The 19,730-nt window shown below is 37.4% G+C and overlaps 1 protein-coding gene across 7 annotated transcripts in view; it reads left to right on the top strand.

Annotated features, from left to right (window-relative positions):
- Window positions 1–19,730, top strand: part of RPRD1A (regulation of nuclear pre-mRNA domain containing 1A) — a 71,205-nt gene that overhangs the window by 13,604 nt on the left and 37,871 nt on the right. For all 7 annotated transcript variants that reach the window (XR_002345090.2, XR_304101.4, XR_014807864.1 and 4 more), the window contains exon 2: window positions 17,159–17,288. Coding sequence is in view for 2 of the 7 variants with exons in the window: in XM_003356411.6 (XP_003356459.1) it covers window positions 17,159–17,288 (130 nt within the window). In the remaining 5 variants the exon portion in view is untranslated. The remainder of the gene's footprint in view (window positions 1–17,158; window positions 17,289–19,730) is intronic.

The raw sequence follows: 19,730 nt of genomic DNA, 5'->3' as shown, positions 1-19,730 counted from the left end.
GACTACTGTAGCTTTATAGTATTGTCTGAGGTCTGGGAGGGTTATGCCTTAGAGAAGTGGTTCTTAAAGTGTGGTCACTGGATCCCTCTTGGTAGATGACCAAGACCTTCTTATGGGGTGCATGGGACAAGGTAAAAATTATTTTTGTAATCTTACTATTTCATATCACTTTCCTCACTGACTACTAATTTTGTTAAGTCTTGGCTGTTTCGTGCGTGTGTGTGCGTGTGCATGAGCATGCCCATGCACACTTTTTTATTATGATAAAATATATATAATGTAAAACTTAACATTGTAACCTTTTTTCCTTTATTGTGCTGAAGTATGCATAATACAAATTTATCATCTTAATCATTTTTTAAATGTTCATTTCAGTGCAATTAAGTCCATTTTCATTGTTTTGCAGCTGTTATCACCATCCACCACTAGTTTTTTCATTTTCCCAAACTGAAACTTCATGCCCATTAAACCGTGATTCCCTATTCTTTCCCAATCTGTGGTGACCGTCCTTCTACTTCCTGTCACCATGACTTTTGCTACTCTAGTTGCCTCAGTTAAGTGAAATCATAGAGTTCTCATCATGGCTCAGCAGTCAGTGAACCTGACTAGCAACATGAGGATGCAGGTTTGATCCCCAGCCTTACTCAGTGGGTTAAGGATCCGGTGTGGCTGTGGCGTAGGCTGGCAGCTGTAGCTCTGATTAAGTCCCTAGCCTGGGAACCTCCATATTGTCACAGGTGTGGTCCTAAAAAGCAAAAAAAAAAAAAAGTGAAATCACACAGTTTATTCTTTGTGACCGGCTTATTTAACTTAGCATAATGTCTTCAGAGTTTATTCATGATTAGCATTTGTCAGAATTTCTTTCCTTTTTAAAGCTGAAGAAAACTCTTGTATGTATATATGACGTTTTATTTGTTGATGATACTAACATTGCTCCCACTTTTTGGCTATTGTGAATAATGCTGGTATGAACATGGTTGTACAGATATCTATGTCCCTTCTTCATTTCTTTTGAGTGTATACCTAGAAGTGGAGTTGATAAATCATAGGGTAATTCTTCGTTTAATCTTTTGAGAAACAACTGTACTGTTTTCCACACTGGCTGTACCTTTTTATTTTTATTTTTTGCTTTTTAGGGCCACGCCCATGGCATATGGAGGTTCCCAGGCTAGGGGTCTAATCAAAGCTACAGCTGCTGGCCTATGCCACAGCAACGCCAGATCTGAGCTACGTCTGAGACCTATACCATAGCTCATGGCAACGCTGAATCCTTTACCCAGTGAACGAGGCCAGGGATCAAATCTGCAACCTCATAGTTCCCAGTGGGATTTGTTTCAGCTATGCCACGACGGGAACTCCTGGCTGTACCTTTTTACATTCTCATACTTGCAGTGCTCCAGGATTCCAGTTCTGCACACATCTTCACCAGTGCTTGTTATTTTCAGTTTTTTGTTTTGTTCTGTCACATAAGACATTCTGATGGTTATGGAGTGATATCTGTTGCTGGTTTTAAATTTCCATTTCCATAATGACTAGGGTTTATTTCTGGGCTTTCTATTCCATTGGTCTGTATATCTGTCCTTATGCCTGTACCATACTATTCTGATTGCTGTAATTTTCTAGTAAGTATTGAATCATGAAGTACGAGTCTTTCAACTTTAATTTTCTTTTTTAAAGATTGTTGTTGGCTATTTGGAATCGCTTGGGAATCTATATGAATTTTAGGATGGTTTCCTCTATTTCTGCCAAAATGCCATTGGGAGTTTGATAGGAATTACATTTATTTTGTAGGTTGCTTTAAGTAGTGTCACCTTGACAATATTAGGCATGAAAATAGGATATATTTCAACTTTTTTGTGTCTTCTTTTATTTCTTACAGTTTTTAGTGCACAAGTCTTACACCTCTTTGGTTAAATTTATTCCTAAGCATTTTATTCTTTCTGATAAAATTTTATTTTATTTTATTTTTTGTCTTTTTAGGGCCGCACCCGTGGCATACGGAGGTTCCCAGGCTAGAGGTTGAATTGGCGCTGTATCTACCAGCCTACGCCACAGCCACAGCAATGTGGGATGAGAGTTGTGTTTGTGACCTACACCACAGCTCACGGCAACGCTGGATCCTTAACCCACTGAGCAAGGCCAGGGATCGAACCCGCGTCCTCATGGATGCCAGTTGGGTTCCCTAAACACTGAGCCACGATGGGAACTCCCTTTTTGATAAAATTTTGAATAGAATTGTTTTCTTTGCTTTTTTGATTGTTCATTGTTAATTTATATAGAATTGAGGTTCATTTTTGGATGTTTTGTATTCTGCAACTTTGCTAATTCATTTATTAGGCTCTTTTGTGTGTGTGTGTGTGTGTGGGTTCATTAAGGTTTTATATAAGTAACATCTGTGAACAGAGGAGTATGCTAAAATACTATATTCCGAACATTCTGGAGAAAATACGCCTGTGTGATTGAGCTGTGAGCTAATAAACCAGCTGCTTTTTTCATAGAGCACCATTTTGTTTGAAAAAATGACTGGCAGGAGAAACTGTGGTTATTCAGATGTGGATTTTTGGCAGATGTTTTCGTAAAAATCAGTGTAATGAGCCTGTTTCATCAAGGAGGACAACTGACAATATCTGTTACCCATTATAAAATTTAACTTTTCAAGCAGAAATCAGAATTTTGAAAATCTTAACTGTGCCATTGTGAGCCTGACAACTTCCCGATTCTTTTAAACACTTTTTCAGTGAAGTAGTGGTATTTACAAATGTGATTTTTTAAAATATTGTCTAATGAAATGTTTCAGCAGTTGGAATGTTTGCATAACTCAGCAGACCAGTATTTTTCTTTCTTTTTTTTTGGTGGGGTATCTATTTAGGGCCGCATCCATGGCATTTGGAGGTTCCTATGCTAGGGGTCGAATTGGAGCTGTAGCTGCTGGCCTACACCAGAGCCACAGCAACAAGGGATCCAAGCCTTGTCTGCAACCTACACCACAGCTCATGGCAGTTCTGGATCCTTAACCCGCAGAACGAGACTCAGGGATTAAACCCACATCCTCATGGATGCTATTGGGTTTGTTAATTGCTGAGCCATGATGGAAACTCCAAACCAGTGTTTTTCAAAAGACCAATATGGAATTGTGCAAAATTATATTTGAGTGAAAAATCTATTCAGAGATTATGGCAGTCTAAAGTATTTTAATGTAAAAGAGTTTTAGAAGTTCATTGATGGGAGTTCCCGTCGTGGCACAGTGGTTAACGAATCCGACTAGGAACCATGAGGTTGCGGGTTCGGTCCCTGCCCTTGCTCAGTGGGTTAACGATCCGGCGTTGCCGTGAGCTGTGGTGTAGGTTGCAGACGCGGCTCGGATCCCTCGTTGCTGTGGCTCTGGGGTAGGCCAGTGGCTACAGCTCTGATTAGACCCCTAGCCTGGGAACCTCCATATGCCGCGGGAGCGGCCCAAAGAAATAGCAAAAAAAGACAAAAAAAAAAAAAAAAGAAGTTCATTGATAATGTTTCTAGGTTCTATATTACAATTTAGAATCTTTTTAAAAAGTATAACTTGTTGGGTTTTGGTGTGGTTTCAAAGAATATCCATTATTAACTGTAAAGATTGTTAAAACCCCTTCTCTTACCATTTTTATATCTGGGTATGGTCTGCTTTTTATCATTTCTTTTAGTAAAACAGTGTATTGTGGTATATTTAATAGGGAAGCAGGTATGAGAATCTAGATGTATTCTCTTTAGCTGGCGATTTACAAAAAATAAAACATTATGACTCTTTTCACTTAAAAAATTTGTTTTTAGAAATACATTTTTTTGGAGTTCCTTAGTGGCTCAGTCAGTTAAGGACCTGGTGTGACTGCCGTGGCCCAGGTTGCTGCTGTGGTGTGGGATTTGACCTCTGCCCCAGGAACTTTTTCATGTCATGGGCAGGGCCAAAAAATAAATAGATTTCCTAAAAAGGAAATTTATTTTATTTTATTTTTTGTCTTTTTGCCTTTTCTTGACCTGCTCCACATGGAGGTTCCCAGGCTAGGGGTCGAATCGGAGCTGTAGCCGCTGGCCTATGCCAGAGCCACAGCAACATGGGATCTGAGCCACATCTGCAACCCACACCACAGCTCATGGCAATGCTGGATCCTTAACCCACTGAGCAAGGCCAAGGATCAAACCCGCAACCTCATGGTTCCTAGTTGGATTCGTTAACCACTGTGCCACAACGGGAACTCCATAAAAAGGAAATATATTTTAAAACAAATGTTATTTATGTTAACATGTGATTTTTAAGATTATTGTTTTTTTATTATTTATTTATTTATTTTCATTTTTGGCCGTCCTGTGGCATATGGAGTTCCTGGGCCAGGGATGAGATCCAATCTGTGGTCACGACTAATGCCACAGCTGCAGCAGTGCTAGATCCTTAACCCTCTGTGTGGGGCCAGGGATCAAACGTGTGTCCCACTGTTCCCAGGACTCTGCCGATCCCATTGCACTACAGCAGGAACTTCAAAAATTATTTTTAAATGAATTAGTACATATTTTAAAAGTCATTGTTTTAATTCTTAATAAGGTAAGTGTTGGTGGATATAACCTACATGAACAAAAGCTATTTGGAATTCTCAGTAATTTGAGGTCTTTTTTTTCTGTCTCTTTAGGGCCATACCCATGGCATAGGGAAGTTCCCAGGCTAGGGGTCGAATTTGAGGTGTAACTGCTGGCCTACACCACACCACACCACAGCAACGCCAGATCTGAGCTGTGTCTGCGACCTACACCACAGCTTTAACCACTGATCAAGGCCAGGGATCGAACCCAAATCCTCATAGATACTAGTTGGGTTCTTTACGCTGAGCCACAACAGGAGCTCCAGGAGTTTTTCAGTAATCTTGATTACTTGATTAGCTATATACTAAGTCTTGAAATCAGGTGATTGATTTCTTGCACTGTATTTCTTTGCAGAATTATTTTAGGTATTCTAATTCTTTTGCTTTTCTCTACAGATTTTAGAATAATCTGGTCTATATCAATAAAATTATTTTACTGGGATTTTTCTAAGAATTGCATTAATCCTGCATATCAGTTTAGACAGAACTGTCATGTTTATTATGTCACGTTTTCTAATCTGTGAACATGGTGTATTTCTCCAATTATTTAAATTTTCTTTAATAGTTTTTATCAACATTATGTAGCTTTCATCATACAAGTCCTGTAAATGTTTTGTTATATTTAATGTTTAAGTCTTTCATTTATTTTGAGCAATTTAAAAGGGTGTTGTATTTTTAATTTTACCGCTTACATATTTATTGCTAATATATTGAAGTACAAATGTTACAATAGCCAAGATGTGGAAACAACCGAAGTGTCCAAGATGAATGGGTAAAGAAGTTGTGATACACACACACACACACACACACACACACACACACGTATGTTTGTTTATATGTAGCAAAATATTCAATCTTAAATGATGCCATTTGTAACAATGTAGATGACCTTTAGGACATAATGCTATGTGAAATAAATCAGAGAAAGATATACTGTATGATCTCAAAAGTGGAGTCTTAAAAAAGCTTCAAATTCATAGAAAAAGAAATTGGATTTGGGGTTGCCTCTGGTAGGGGTATAGGAAGGGAAGTTGATGGTCAAAAGGTATATACTAGTAGTTACAAGATAAATAAGTAGTAGGGATGTAATGTACAACGTGATGCCTCTAACACTACTGTGTGATTTATATGACAGTGTTAAGAAAAGTAAAGCCTAAGAGATCTCATTACAAGAAGTATTTTAATCTTTTTTTTTTGTATGTGTGTGATGATGAATGTTAACTTATTGTGGTAATCAGTTCACAGTATATGTAAATCAAACCATTATGTTGTATACCTTGAACTGATGTAGTGCTGTAGGTCAACTGTATCTCAAAAAACTGGGGCTGGGAGAAGCAGCTGCTTCTTTATTTTTCTGTTTTCAATTTCATTGATTTCAGCTTTTACTTTTGTTATTTCCTCCTGTTTGCTTGTGTTTATTTTGCTGTTTTTTAAAAAAGTTTTTAAAATTATAGGAGCTTTACGGTGTTGTGATAATTTCTGCTGTACAATACTGTTTTGTTCTTATTCTGAGTTTTTGAAGTGGGGACTTAGATTATTGATTTTGGACTCGTTCATCTTTTCATCTTTTCTAATGTGTGCATTCAGTGCTACAAGTTTCTCTCTCAGCACTGCTTCAGCTTGTATTTTCAACATATTTGCATATCTAGTTGAAGCATTTTATGATGGCTGTCTTAAAATCTTTGTTAAGCAGTTCTCAAATCTCTTGTCATTTAATGTTGGCATCTATCAGTTGTCTTTCTTCATTCCATTTGAGGTCCTCCGAGTTCTTGGTATGATGGAAGATTTTTGCTTGACCCATAGATTTTTTTGTATTATGTTATGATGCTCTAGACCTTACTTAATCCTGTTTTAGCTGGGTTTCTCTGACAATATCCCATAAGGGGAGGGACGTGTTCTTTGTTATGGCCGGGTACTAGTGGGCGTTCTGGCTCCCCCTGAGACTTCCACTGATACCACAGAGTTGAAGGAATGAATGTGTGGCCCTAACCCTGCTGGGCCATGGTGGAAATCCTGACTTTCCACTAGGCCTTCTGTGGCAGCACTCCAGTGGGGAGTGCCTCCTTTTTACTGGGAGGGGTGGAAGTCCAGGCTCACTATTTTGCATTTTATGATACCAGTCTGGGCTCTACCTTACAGCCTTTGCTGGTGGGTGTGAGTGGGGTCACAGACTTTTCTTTTTACAGCTGCACTGCGGCCTGTGGATGTTCCCAGGCTCGGGGTTGAATTGGAGCTGCAGCTGAGGCCTATGCCACAGACCTACACCACAGCCATTCAACACTGGATCCAAGCTGCATCTGTGACCAGTGCTGCAGCTTGCAGCAAAACCAGATCCTTAATCCACTGATTGAGGCTAGGGATCAAACCCACATCCTCACAGAGACAGTGTTGGGTCCTTAACCCACTGAGCCACAGCAGGAACTCCCAGTTTTTTTTTGTTTGTTGTTGTTTTTTTTTTTTTTTTTTTTTTTTCCTTTCTGTGATGTGTTTGGCTAGAGTAGATAGGCACCTGTTAGGACTTCTGGGTTGTTTGCCTCCTCAACTTTGAATCTGAGATGTATGAGGCAAGGTTCCTAGCCAGTCTATCCTTTTTCTTTTCCTGTATTTGCTTTATGTATAATGTCCAGGATTTGTAGTTGTGCTTTGCAGAAGGAATAGGGAAAAGTATATCTACTCTGTTTTCCCAGAAGCAGGAGTCCCCTACAAATTGGTCTTTTTATATTGGTATTGGGATATATTATTAGGAGCTCTGAGACTAGTGTTTTCTATTAGTATTTTTTTGTTTTTGGTACTGTGGGATATTTTCAGGTTTGCTTGTTGTGTTAGTATTTTAACAGGCTTACTCTAATATAAATATATATTAAACACTATATTAGTTTAAAACATACACTTATTGTAATATTTAAAAAAGTACAGTAGTAGGTAAAGCTACTAAGTAAAAACTGATTATAAGGAGGTTGGCTATCCCCAAATTAATCTGTAAATTTAGGGCAGTCTTCTATAAAAAATTTGCTTTCTTAGAAGAAATTTATAGCTAACTCATTGGGAAAAGTGAATGTGGAGGAAATGTCATGGCAGTTTTTGTCTTTTGAATTTTGATAGTTTTGAAGAAAAAACAATAATGAAAGTGGTTGCCCTTTTAGGTATCCAGGTAGTTGGTGAAGACATTGAAATTAGAAGAGTACAATGTTGGTACAGGAAGAGGAATATATATGAAAGGAATAAAGTAGAGATATATCTGAGGAGACCCATTTTATATGGGCAGTTGGTAAATTAGACCCTTGAAATTCATGGGCTGAGGTGGAATACTAACAAATGATTTTTAAATTCCTAACTAGTACCCTATGTGAAATTAATCCAGTTGAATTAAAGATATAACATTGAAAAGAATAAACTATGGGAGTTCCTGCCGTGGCATAGTGGGCTAAGTATTCTGCAGCTGCTTGGGTTGCTGCAGAGGTATGGGTTGAACATCTCTGGCCTGGTACATTGGGTTAAAGTATCTGGCATTGTTGCAGCTGTGGCTCAGATTCAGTCCCTGGCCCAGGAACTTCCATATGCTGCAGATGCAGACATTAAAAAATAAAATGAGCTATGGAGTCATGTGAGAAGAATATATATTATATATTTGTAATCATTTCTAGCTTTGGATTGTGAAAGGACTTGTAAGTATGTTAAGGCCATGAGTCACATAGGAAATAGATTTGGTTACATAAAGTTATAAAACCCTTGAATGAAGAAAATATCAAATTTCAGTGTAAAGCAACATATTTGGAGAAAATATTTGCACTACCTAAAACAAGAAAAAGCTAATATCCATAGCACTCTTATGAATTGATAAGAATAGCAAACAGCTAAGTAGAAAAATAGGGAACATGATATGAATAGATGATTTACAAAAGAAAGAATATAAACAACTAAGAATTCAGCTTTAGTAGTATACAGGGAATTGCAAATAAAAACATGGTTTTACTCCCAGGAGGTTGGTAAAGATCTTAAATATTAATAGTATTGTGTTAACGATAGGCAGGTAGGCAGACGAGCATTTTTATGTGGTAAGAATTCAAAGAGTCTTTTTGGGTGGCAAGTTGACAATGTTTGTCAAAATTAAAATTGCATACCTTTTAACCTTCCACCTTTGCCTTTCAGAATCTATCCTGTAGAAATACTTACTCAGGTTTACAAAGATTGAAAATATTTAAAAGATTTGAAACTATGCTTGTGTGTGTGTGTGTGTGAGAGATGTGACTAGCTATTAAAAGAAATGAGATTCTTAAAGAGAGTTTGGTAACAGATCTGTTTATGAATACAATAATACTTTGGATATATGAAGTGTGTGGAAGACTATAAAACATTAAATATAGCATGATCTCATTTAAGGAAATATTCTTATGTCTACCTGTATATATGTCAATAAGTATATAATATACGCAAAGGCACGTAAAATGGTCTATAAAGGGTCCACACACCAAATAATTAACTCATTCATGATGAGGGGATGGAGATGAAAGGTTTCTTTTTTTTTGACTGTGCCCACATCATGTGAAAGTTCCTGGGCCAGGGATCAAACCCGTGTCCTGGCACTGCAGGATGCTGATGACTGTGTTGTGTCACAGCAAGAACTCCAGCAACTACCTCTTTAAAAAGTATTTTTTATGAACTTACAGATTTGTAGATGTTTGTGTTGTAGCCATTTTTGATACTCTTTGGCCAGGGCAACATCTTGGAGCATTGGTTGTGTCCTTGGATACAACCCTAGTAATTTATTTTTTTATTTTTTATTTTGTCTTTTTTGCCTTTTTCTAGGGCTGCTCCCACAGCATATGGAGGTTCCCAGGCTAGGGGTCCAATTTGAGCTGTAGCTGCCAGCCTACACTACAGCTCACAGCAATGCCAGATCCTTAACCCACTGAGCAAGGCCAGGATCGAATCCGCAACCTCATGGTTCCTAGTCGGATTTGTTAACCACTGAGCCACGATGGGAGCTCCCAACCCTAGTAGTTTTAAAAATAGCTCTTTTACTTTATATCATGACAAGATGTTATAGGCTTATCTTATGTAAGCCTGCTTTTATTAACAAAATGTTATATAGGGACTGTAGTGTGTGTTGATTAATTTCAGTGCATTTCTTTGAGTACATTACTTTAATACTTGTTTCATTGATAAGTGGGGATAATAACTTATTCTGTAGGGTTGTTTCGAAGATTAAATGAGATTCATAATAAACTTCCAGAACATAAGAAATAAGTCAGTTTTAGTTTAAAAATGTTACTCTTAATAGACCAAAAAAGTTTTAGTTTCACTTCCACTCTATAAGCATAATGAGAATAAACAATGTGATGTATATTCTTTAGAACTCTTTTAACAGTTCAGTGTCTTTTATAGTGGTGTAATGGCCCTGGATGGAGTTTGTTCTTTTCAAGATTTTAAGAGTTCATTTGTTACATATGCCAAAATGAAGGTTCTTAAAATTTGAGGAACTAGAATTGAACTTTGTCCTTTTAGAATGGAAAGATGTCCATTTGTTTGAACCTAGGTGTTTTTTTTAACACGATAGGTAAGTAGGAGAGACCATGGATGGGTAAATGCACCTGCAGGAAAGTCAATTGGAGCACCAGTCAGCACTACAGAGAAGCCCTTTTCAGCATGTAGGCCCAAGTTAATCATTTAATGTATAGCTCATGTGTTTCCCTGTTGTGACCTAATTCTTTATTGGTAATTTTTTTTTTCTTTTCTTTTCTTTTCAGGGCCACATCTTCGGCACATGGAGAGTTCCTAGGCTAGGGGTCAAATTGGAGCTATAGCTGCTGGCCTACGCCACAGCCACCGCAACTCAGGATCCAAGCCGAGTCTGCAACCTACACCACAGCTCACGGCAACGCTGGATCCTTAACCCACTGAGTGAGGCCAGGGATCAAACCTGCAACCTCATGGTTCCTTATCGGATTCGGTTCTGCTGCGCCATGACGGGAACTCCTTTATTGGTAATTTTTTTTTCATTTTTTAGAGTTTTATTAAAGTGTAGTTGATTTACGATGTTGTGGCAATTTCTGCTGTACTGCAAAGTGATTCAGTTATATATGTACACACCCATTCTCTTTCAGATTCTTTTTGTATGTAGATTATCACAGAATATTGGGTAGAATTCCCTGTACCATACAGCAGGTCCCTGTTGGCCAGTTATGACATGTGCCACAGTGTTCACATGCCAATCCCAAATCCCCAGTTATTGGTAATTCTTGATCTACCTCGGATTCTTTCTTGATCTTCCTCGGATTCTTTCTTGATCTTCCCCTGAAGTAAAGCTGTCTACTGTGTGTGTGCTTGTGTGGATATAAATACTATATCTTAGATATCTTTCATATCAGTATATAAATCTGTCTCATTTTTGAGTAGTTATAGATTATTAGATTATATAAATGTCCCGTGATTTATTTAGTCCTCTCTTATTGTTATCATGAATATCCATAGTAATTTCTTTGTGTGATTATGAGAAGATACCCATGGGATAAATACCTAGAAACAAAATTTGCAGGATCAAGAAATTTGTGCATTACATTTTCATAACTATTTCCAAATTATTTTTGTAAGAAGTTGAATTAATTTGTATTTTAATCATCAATGTCCGATGGTATCTAAAGGTATTAATCTTACCCATAGTCTTGCCAACTTGAGTTAGTGTCAGACTTTCGTCTTGATCAATCTGATAGGTAGAAAATGATAGTAGGTTTTAATTGCTTAACATTTGTGTTTTTTGACCTTCGCATTCATAATACTTGCCTGTTTTTCTGTAGGTTATTTTGTGAGAACTCTAGAATGGAGAAAGGAAAGGAAATATTTGAACCCAATACATTGAAAATAAGAGTAGCTAGATTTATAAGAAACTTTGTTTTTTGTAATCTGAATTTGAAGTTGAAGTTTCTGAGAGTAGTAAAGTTTTACATGCATTCCCATTTCAGCTTCTGGATGAGGTTAAGACCAGAAGCCAAGAAAAGTAGTGGTTTTGACCCTTGACCTAGGAACCTGGGTGTGTCATGAGTGTGGCCAAAAAAAAAATGGCCTTTCTTCTGATTACCTTCTGTAAGACCTACAGTAAGGCTCATTGTTTTGTATGCGCACGCATGTATGTGTATATATTTGTTTATTCAGTTTTTTTGTGGCCCCTCTATATAGAAGATTTCCCTGGGAAAAAAGGTTCTTAGATAACAGTTTTTTTTGTTTGTTTTTTGTTGCTTTTTTAGAGCTGAACCTGCAACGTATAGAAGTTCCCATACTAGGGATCAAATTAGAACTGCAGCTTCTAGACTAGACTACGGCCACAGCAATGCCAGATCGTTAACCCATTGATCATTGTCCTCTGCTGGTTTTAAATTTCAATCTCCATAAAAACACAGTGATTAAATTAGATTTTGATATTCTGTATCATATCAAAACAAATAGGGATATGATCTGAACAGTGTAAGAAAATAAGTAATGATCCTGTCACTTTCTGATTATGAAGAAGTAAAACTGGAATATGAACTGATCATGAACTATTGAGACTAGATGGCATTTCTGTGATCTTTTGAATAATTTGTTTCATATTGTTTAATTGTCAAGACTTTGTTTGCTTGTTTGTTTGTATTTGTCGTTTTAGGGCTGCACCTGCAGCATATGGAAATTCCCAGGCTAGGGGTCAAATTAGAGCTGTAGCCTCTTGCCTGTACCACAGCCACAGCAACTCCAGATCTGAGCCATGTCTGCAACCTACACCAAAGCTCACAGCAACGCGTGATCATTAACCCACTGAGGGAGGCCAGGAATCGAACTGCATCTTCATGGATACTAGTCAGGTTCATTACTGCAGAGCCAGCGCAGGAACTCTTAGACTCTTTGAAGCTTTGTAATAGATCTTTTATTTGAATTGTTTGTGAATTATTATGTAACCATTTCTTGTGTGATGGACTGAACTTGTATTGCCCTTTCTGAGGAGGGAGATTATGTTCAACTTGATAAGTAATACTGCGTTCTCATATATTAGCCAGCCAGATTTATTATTTGTTTTGATGTACCTGTTCATATACAAAGCCCCTGGGCAAAGGGCTATACTTAGTACGCGCAGAAACTTAAAATTTAGTGAGGTGAGATAAAAGGAAATGGTTTCTTACAGTATGTTGACTGGTGCTTATTTGGCTTATACTTTATTGGTACAGACATAGCAGTATTAACTGGGATGTAATATTTATGGTTGCTTCCAGTGTTTGTGTGATATATTAGTGGAGAGAAAAAATAAAGAAGAAAAGAACCTACTTAGTCATGTGATCTATCATGTGCCAGTTTGTATGGTTTAGCAAACTCCTGATTGAACAAGAAAGTTTATTTTTGGTCTGCGCCCAGTGTGGCCCTCAGCATATAGCAAACATTAAACACTAGTTAAGTCGAATGGAAGACTAGGAAAATAAGTCTCTTTATAAGGAATCCTGTGAAGAGGAGAAACATAGGGGTTAGTTCAGACCTATTTTTTAACCTTATAGTCTATTGCCAGTAGTTATTTATGAAAGAAATTATGAAATGGCTTATTTGCCCTTCCTATTAACTTTATATGTTTAAGTAACAATTTATGGTTTTATTTACAAATTATCAAAATTTAATTGCTTGTTGTGATTTGTTCTACATGAAGTTTTATGTATTTTTCTTTTTTTGCTTTTTAGGGCTGCACCCGCGGCATATGGAGGTTCCTAGACTAGGGGTCAAATTGGAGCTATCACTGCCGGCCTATACCATAGCAACAGCAACACCAGATCCAAGGTACGTCTACAGCCTACACCACAGCTCATGGCAACGCTGGATCCTTAACCCACTGAGCAAGGCTAGGGATCAGACCTGCAACTTCATGGTTCCTAGTTGGATTTGTTTCCACTGTGCCACAGTGGGAACTCCTGTTCTACATAAAGTTTTAAATGGAAGTAAAAATTTTTCCCTGAAAATTTGGAGAGGGTTATCTGTGGCAGTTTCTAGGTATTTCTCATTTTAGCCTGGGTTCCAAAAGGAAAACAGTGAAAATGTTTTTGTATTTGGACCACATACTAGAGTTATGCTCATGGTATGGAGTTTGTCTTTTGGAATATATTGGAAATGTATGTTGAAATCTTGTAAATTCATACTATAGTGTTTTTTGCAAAACGATTCTGAATTATTTTTGAGAGATTAGTAGATCACAATTTTTTAAAACTGTAAAATATATACTTTTAAATTTTGTGGTAAAATAAACAACATAAAAGTGATCAGTTTAATCATTTTAAAGTGTGTGGTTTAATACATTCATACTGATCTACAACTATCATCGGCATCCATCTCCAGAACTCTTTTCACCTTTTAAAACTTGAATTCTCTACCCATTAGGCAATAAGTCTCCATATCTCCCTCTCCCTAGCCCCTGGCAACCACCATTCTACTTTGTCTCTATGAATTTGACTATTCTCGGCACCTAATATAAATGGAATCACACAATATATGTCTTTTTGTGACAAGCTTGTTTCACTTAACATAAGGTCCTCTAGATTCATTCATATTGTGGCAAGTGTCAGAACGTCCTTTCTTTTTGAGGCCAAATAGTATTCTATTTGTATGCATATACTGGGTTTTGCTTATTTATTCATCTGTTGACAGACACTTGGATTGCTTCCACCTTTTGGCTGTTTTAAATAACACTGCTAACATTCTAAAATATTTTGGTTGCTTTGCTACTAAATCTTTTCAAAAGGTAATAAGGGGAGTTCCCACCATGGCGCAGTGGTTAACGAATCCGACTAGGAACCATGAGGTTGTGGGTTTGGTCCCTGCCCTTGTTCAGTGGGTTGATGATCCGGCGTTGCCGTGAGCTGTGGTGTAGATTGCAGACGCAGCTCGGATCCCGCATTGCTGTGGCTCTGGTGTAGGCTGGCAGCTACAGCTCCGATTAGACCCCTAGCCTGGGAACCTCCATATGCCGCGGGAGCGACCCAAGAAATAGCAACAACAACAACAACAACAAAAGACAAAAAGACAAAAAAAAAAAAAAAAAAAAAGGGTAATAAGTACTCTTTTTCATTTATGATAGACGGCATAGTCCCATTGTAATGGAATTCTTTGGAGTTGGACTTTTTGGATTCAAATCATGGCTGATCCCTACCTGGCTATTTCACTGTGGGCAGATAATCTTTTTTTTTTTTTTTTTGTCTTTTTGCTATTTCTTGGGCCGCTTCCGTAGCATATGGAGATTCCCAGGCTAGGGGTCGAATTGGAGCCTTAGCCACCGGCCTACGCCAGAGCCACAGCAACGCAGGATCCGAGCCATGTCTGCAACCTACACCACAGCTCACGGCAATGCCGGATCGTTAATCCACTGAGCAAGGGCAGGGACCGAACCCGCAACCTCATGGTTCCTAGTCGGATTCGTTAACCACTGCGCCACGACGGGAACTCCAGATAATCATTTTGATGTTTATTTGTTCAACTGCCAAATGCCAGATAATAATGGTACCTTACATTATTTGGGTTAAATTAGGTAATATGTATAAAGTGCTTAGAACAATTTGAGTTTTTAAACTCATTTTAATGGTAAGAGGGCAAGTACTTGGATTAAATAATACTTCTGATACTTGGGTTAAATGAGGACATTTCTTTGGATGGGGTATTCTGTGGGCAGGGGTAGGTAAAAAAGAGATAGGGTTGGAGTTCCCGTTGTGGCGCAGCGGAAACGAATCTGGCCAGGAACCATGAGGTTGCGGGTTCCATCCCTGGCCTTGCTCAGTGGGTTAAGGATCTGGCGTTGCCGTGAGCTGTGGTATAAATTACAGATGTGGCTCGGATCCCACATTGCTGTGACTCCGGTGGCTACAGCTCCCATTAGACCCCTAGCCTGGGGACCTCCATATGCTGTGGGTGCGGCCCTAAAATGACAAAAGAAAAAAAAGAGATAGGGTTGAATAATGGGAAATTTACTATTAATATCATCTTCATAGGAAGGGGCCCTAGTATTTTTAACTAGTTATGCTTTGTGATTTAATTAACCAGACAAGAGTTAGAAGATTTAGAAATTTGTCTCTATTATTGCCATCTCTCCTTTATCACTATTCTATGCCAGCAACTTTCAAAAGCATGAGAAGTGATGGGCTGCATCTTTAGACAGGCAAACCATATTATGCAGCGGGTGGTACAGGTTTGTGAAATCTGATCAGTTGTGAGTCAGTATTTTATAGTTCCTTGCGAGAAGGTTGGGATGCTAGTTTCCCCTAAAAGTCTTAAGATATGAACTCAAACGTAGCTTAAATTTTAAATTGAATACTCAGTAGCAACCTGAGCCGCTGCAGTGACAGTGCTGGCTCCTTCATCTGCTGAGCCACAAGGGAACTCCAGAAAGCTCAAATCTTGAGGACCAAATGCAGCCTGCCCAAATTTTTGTTTTATTTCCAATAAACTGGCCCACATGAGTGGTACACTGGATTATCAGTCCTGGCCGTAATTCCCCTATACCACTGTAATGTGGATGCCACAAAGTATACTTTTTTGAGTATAATTGTACAACTTTGAATATTCAAGTTTAATTATATTATGAAAAATGATAAATTTTTATATATTATGAAAATTATGATAAATTATATTATGAAATATGATAAATTATATTATGAAATATGATAAATTATATTATGAAAAATAGTCAATATAAAAGATTGTGTTGAACTAATAAATTTTCCTTATATATATGAATCAAGTCATATTCAATACTACTGTGCCACATTGTAACTAGTGAAAATGTATTCTGGTCAGCAGTTATTGAAATTCTTGTCTGCTCTTATAGAAGGATGACTATACCCACAGAATATAGTGAGTAGGGACATATTTTTTGTCAAAATGAGTCAGTTATTTAAAGTCATGTAATCCAAAGGGGAAAAAGTCTAAACTTTGTCCATTTGGTCTCCCTAACATTTTCTCTGTTAGCTTGGCAAATACTCATTTCAAAAACAAGAAAGATGTAATCGATTTATGTCTCTTTTATTCTATTTTGCATTTTGTACTCTTGTTATGCAATAACTTGATTGATTTTTTTAAATAAATTCAAGTTAAGATTTAGGGTACGTTTTAATAACATGACCAATCACCATCTTATTTTAAGTGGCTGTATTTTATGTAGTGTTTAGTAGTTTTAATAAAATTTACTACAGCTAGTCACAGGAGTGCATTTTTGTACAGATGTGAGAATTTCCTTGTATAGAGCTATTCATTTGGGGATAATGTTAAGACTGGCAATCAAGGATGATTAGTTTTGGTGACTTGGTAAAACCAAGGAAACAGATATTTCATTGACTAGCTCTGCCTCTGAAGTTCTTGTTTATTCTCTAATGCATGATCTTCAAAAACCATATAGTAGTTATCCTTTAAAGAGTAGTGACTTGCTAAGTTTGATAGTAGAATGAGAATCTAGGGTTGAATAAAGGTTAGTAAGTTTGTGGTACTTCTCAGCTACTTGATTTGGGTATTGAGAAAGTTTGTCCAGGTTAAGTGAAGATATTTTAATTTTATTTAATTTTCTTTTTCAGCCAAACCAAACAGAAAGCTTACGTTTCTGTACCTAGCCAATGATGTCATTCAGAACAGCAAAAGGAAGGGGCCGGAGTTTACAAAAGATTTTGCCCCAGTTATAGTGGAAGCCTTTAAGCATGTTTCAAGGTATGATGATTGTTTTGGTACTAGGGGATCTGTTTTAAATGCCTAATATGTCCTTTTGCTAAAACTTGCTTTAAGACATTAAAATAAAAAACAATATATTTCTTTGACGTTTTCGTTTGAAAAAGACTTACCTATAATGGCATTTGTAAATGTGTTGAATACTTGCTGTACTCAAGTATAAAAAATTTTTTGGCTAAGGTGGGCGTTTCAAGTACGTTTTCCTTAAGTGACCAGAAGCAACTGCCATATTGGAATAAAATTCACTAAGAATGAATGAATCTGTTATATTGAAAACTTCTGTGCTTATAAAACTATCAATCTTCCAACTAATCCTTCTGGTAAAACTTAGTACTATAATAATTTTAAGGTTTTCTAGTGTGTGGGTACGTATAACATTTTAAAATGCTTTGGAAATATGGAATATTTAAGATAATCACAAACCTGTTGAAAATTTTGCTACAGAAAAACGCTGAAGGTAGAGGTCTGTATATTTCCAAACATTATATGCAAGTATATGGTAGATTACTGGATAAATATTATTGAGGTAGGTGATAATTTAGATTTATAATTCAATTATAAATTTAGTTATAATTTTAATAGTTATAAAATTATGATCTAAATTATAGAATTCAGGGTTGAATGATGATCTATGTTGAATGATTTAAGGATGAAAATATACTCACCACATGCCCTGCAGGTGTAATCACAGTAGATGCATTTTTAAAAATTTCAGTGTGAAACACTGCTATACATTGCTTTCTTAAACTAATATTATTTACCCTTCAACTTAGATGCTGTCTTTTACCATCTTTTCAGGTGCTGCTGTTTTTTAAGAGTTGAGTCCTAGGCCTTCTTCTGGTGTCATATTCTTTACTAGCCCTCGGGGTGATACATACATACATTACATGCAATCAGTTTAATAAAAATAAAAATTGACAGTCTTACATTCCAGTCCAGATATTTTTCCATTGTTTTAGTCCTGTATATCCAGTTGCCTATTGAATTTCTTTCTTCTTTTTTTTGCCACACCCATGGCATGTGGGAGTTCCTGGGCCAGAGATCTAACCCAAGCCACAATTACGACCTGCACCACAGCTATGGCAACACTGGATCCTTAACCTGCCATGCCATAAGAGAACTTCCGCCTATCGAATTTCTAGTTGGATGCCTCCAGCCATCTCAGACTCACTGTTATTGAACTCATGTCCTTCCTCCCTGACAGACTTGGTCCTCCTCTGGGTTCACTCTCTTGATGAATGGCAGCTCCATCTCTCTGGATGCCCCTTTGAGAAATCAGGTGTTATCTTGAACTCTGTGTGATGTAGTGATTTGTAATATATCACACTGTCCTTTCTTCTTCGCTCCCCTTATCCCATGTGTACATATGGTTCCCTCAGTTCTTTAGAGTTCTTTCCATTCCAGTTACCATAATGGCATTTCTCTGTTATTGCAGTAGCCTGCAAATCCATGTAGGAAACTGTAGCCAGAGTTGCAGGCTGTTCATAATACTCTCTTGCCTTTGAGTTGTTCTCAGGTCCTGAGTAAGACTTCAGGTGTTCCTTCATGGCCTAGTCTACTTCTTGGGATTCCCCCATTTTTCCCCCATGCATATATATAGTCTACACAGTTTAAGCTAATCAAACCTCTTTTAGTCCTTTCTGCCTTAGGCTTTTTTTTTTTTTTTAAATATATAATGCCCCTTCCTAGAGTTTAATAAAAGATTTATTGACTACCTACTATGTAGTGAACAAGGCAAAGTTCTCTTCTAGTGGAGCCTACGTTTTCAGTGGATGACAAAGGTAATAACTAGATAAACAAGTAAATACATCTTACAGTGTCAAAAGATAAGTACTGTGAAGAAACATAAAGCAAGGAAGGAACTAGAGAGTATGATGATAGTCAGTTATTTCATGAGTAAAGATGGACTGTTTGGGGGAGGTGGTATTTGAACAGAGGGATGAAAAGAGCCATTTGACTATCTGGGAGGAAAGGATCCTAGGTAGAGAAAACAGTGGCAGAAACAGTGAGAGAGCCACATGCTGTAATGTTTGAGAATCAGTAGGGAGAATTGTATTTAGAAAATGTGGGCAGAAAGGTAGCTAGGAAACAACATGTCCACTTTGTGGCCCAGGTTAAGGATTTCACTTTTATTTTTGATATGATTGGTGGTTCTTAGAGGATTGAGAGTATAATCTAATTTACATTAGTGGGAAATAGAATGAAAGAGTAGAGCCTGCAAGACCAATAAGAAGACTGTTATAGAAATCCAGGCAAGAGATAATAGTGGCTCAGTCTACAGTGGTGGTGGTGATGAAGGCAGTGGGAAGTGGTTGGAAATAGCCTGTTTCCCACTTCTCTGTATATCCAGTCCTGAGAACTCAGATTAAATGTATCATTTCCTCAGATACCCTTCCTGATCGCTTTTGAATTGAACCAAATCTC

The sequence above is a fragment of the Sus scrofa genome, chromosome 6 (genome assembly GCF_054392235.1).
Source record: "Sus scrofa isolate SSC_HxYL_T2T_F1_AM1 chromosome 6, Sscrofa_HxYL_maternal_Yorkshire_Landrace_v2.0, whole genome shotgun sequence".
NCBI lineage: Eukaryota > Metazoa > Chordata > Mammalia > Artiodactyla > Suidae > Sus > Sus scrofa.
This window is presented reverse-complemented; position numbering and strand designations above follow the sequence as displayed.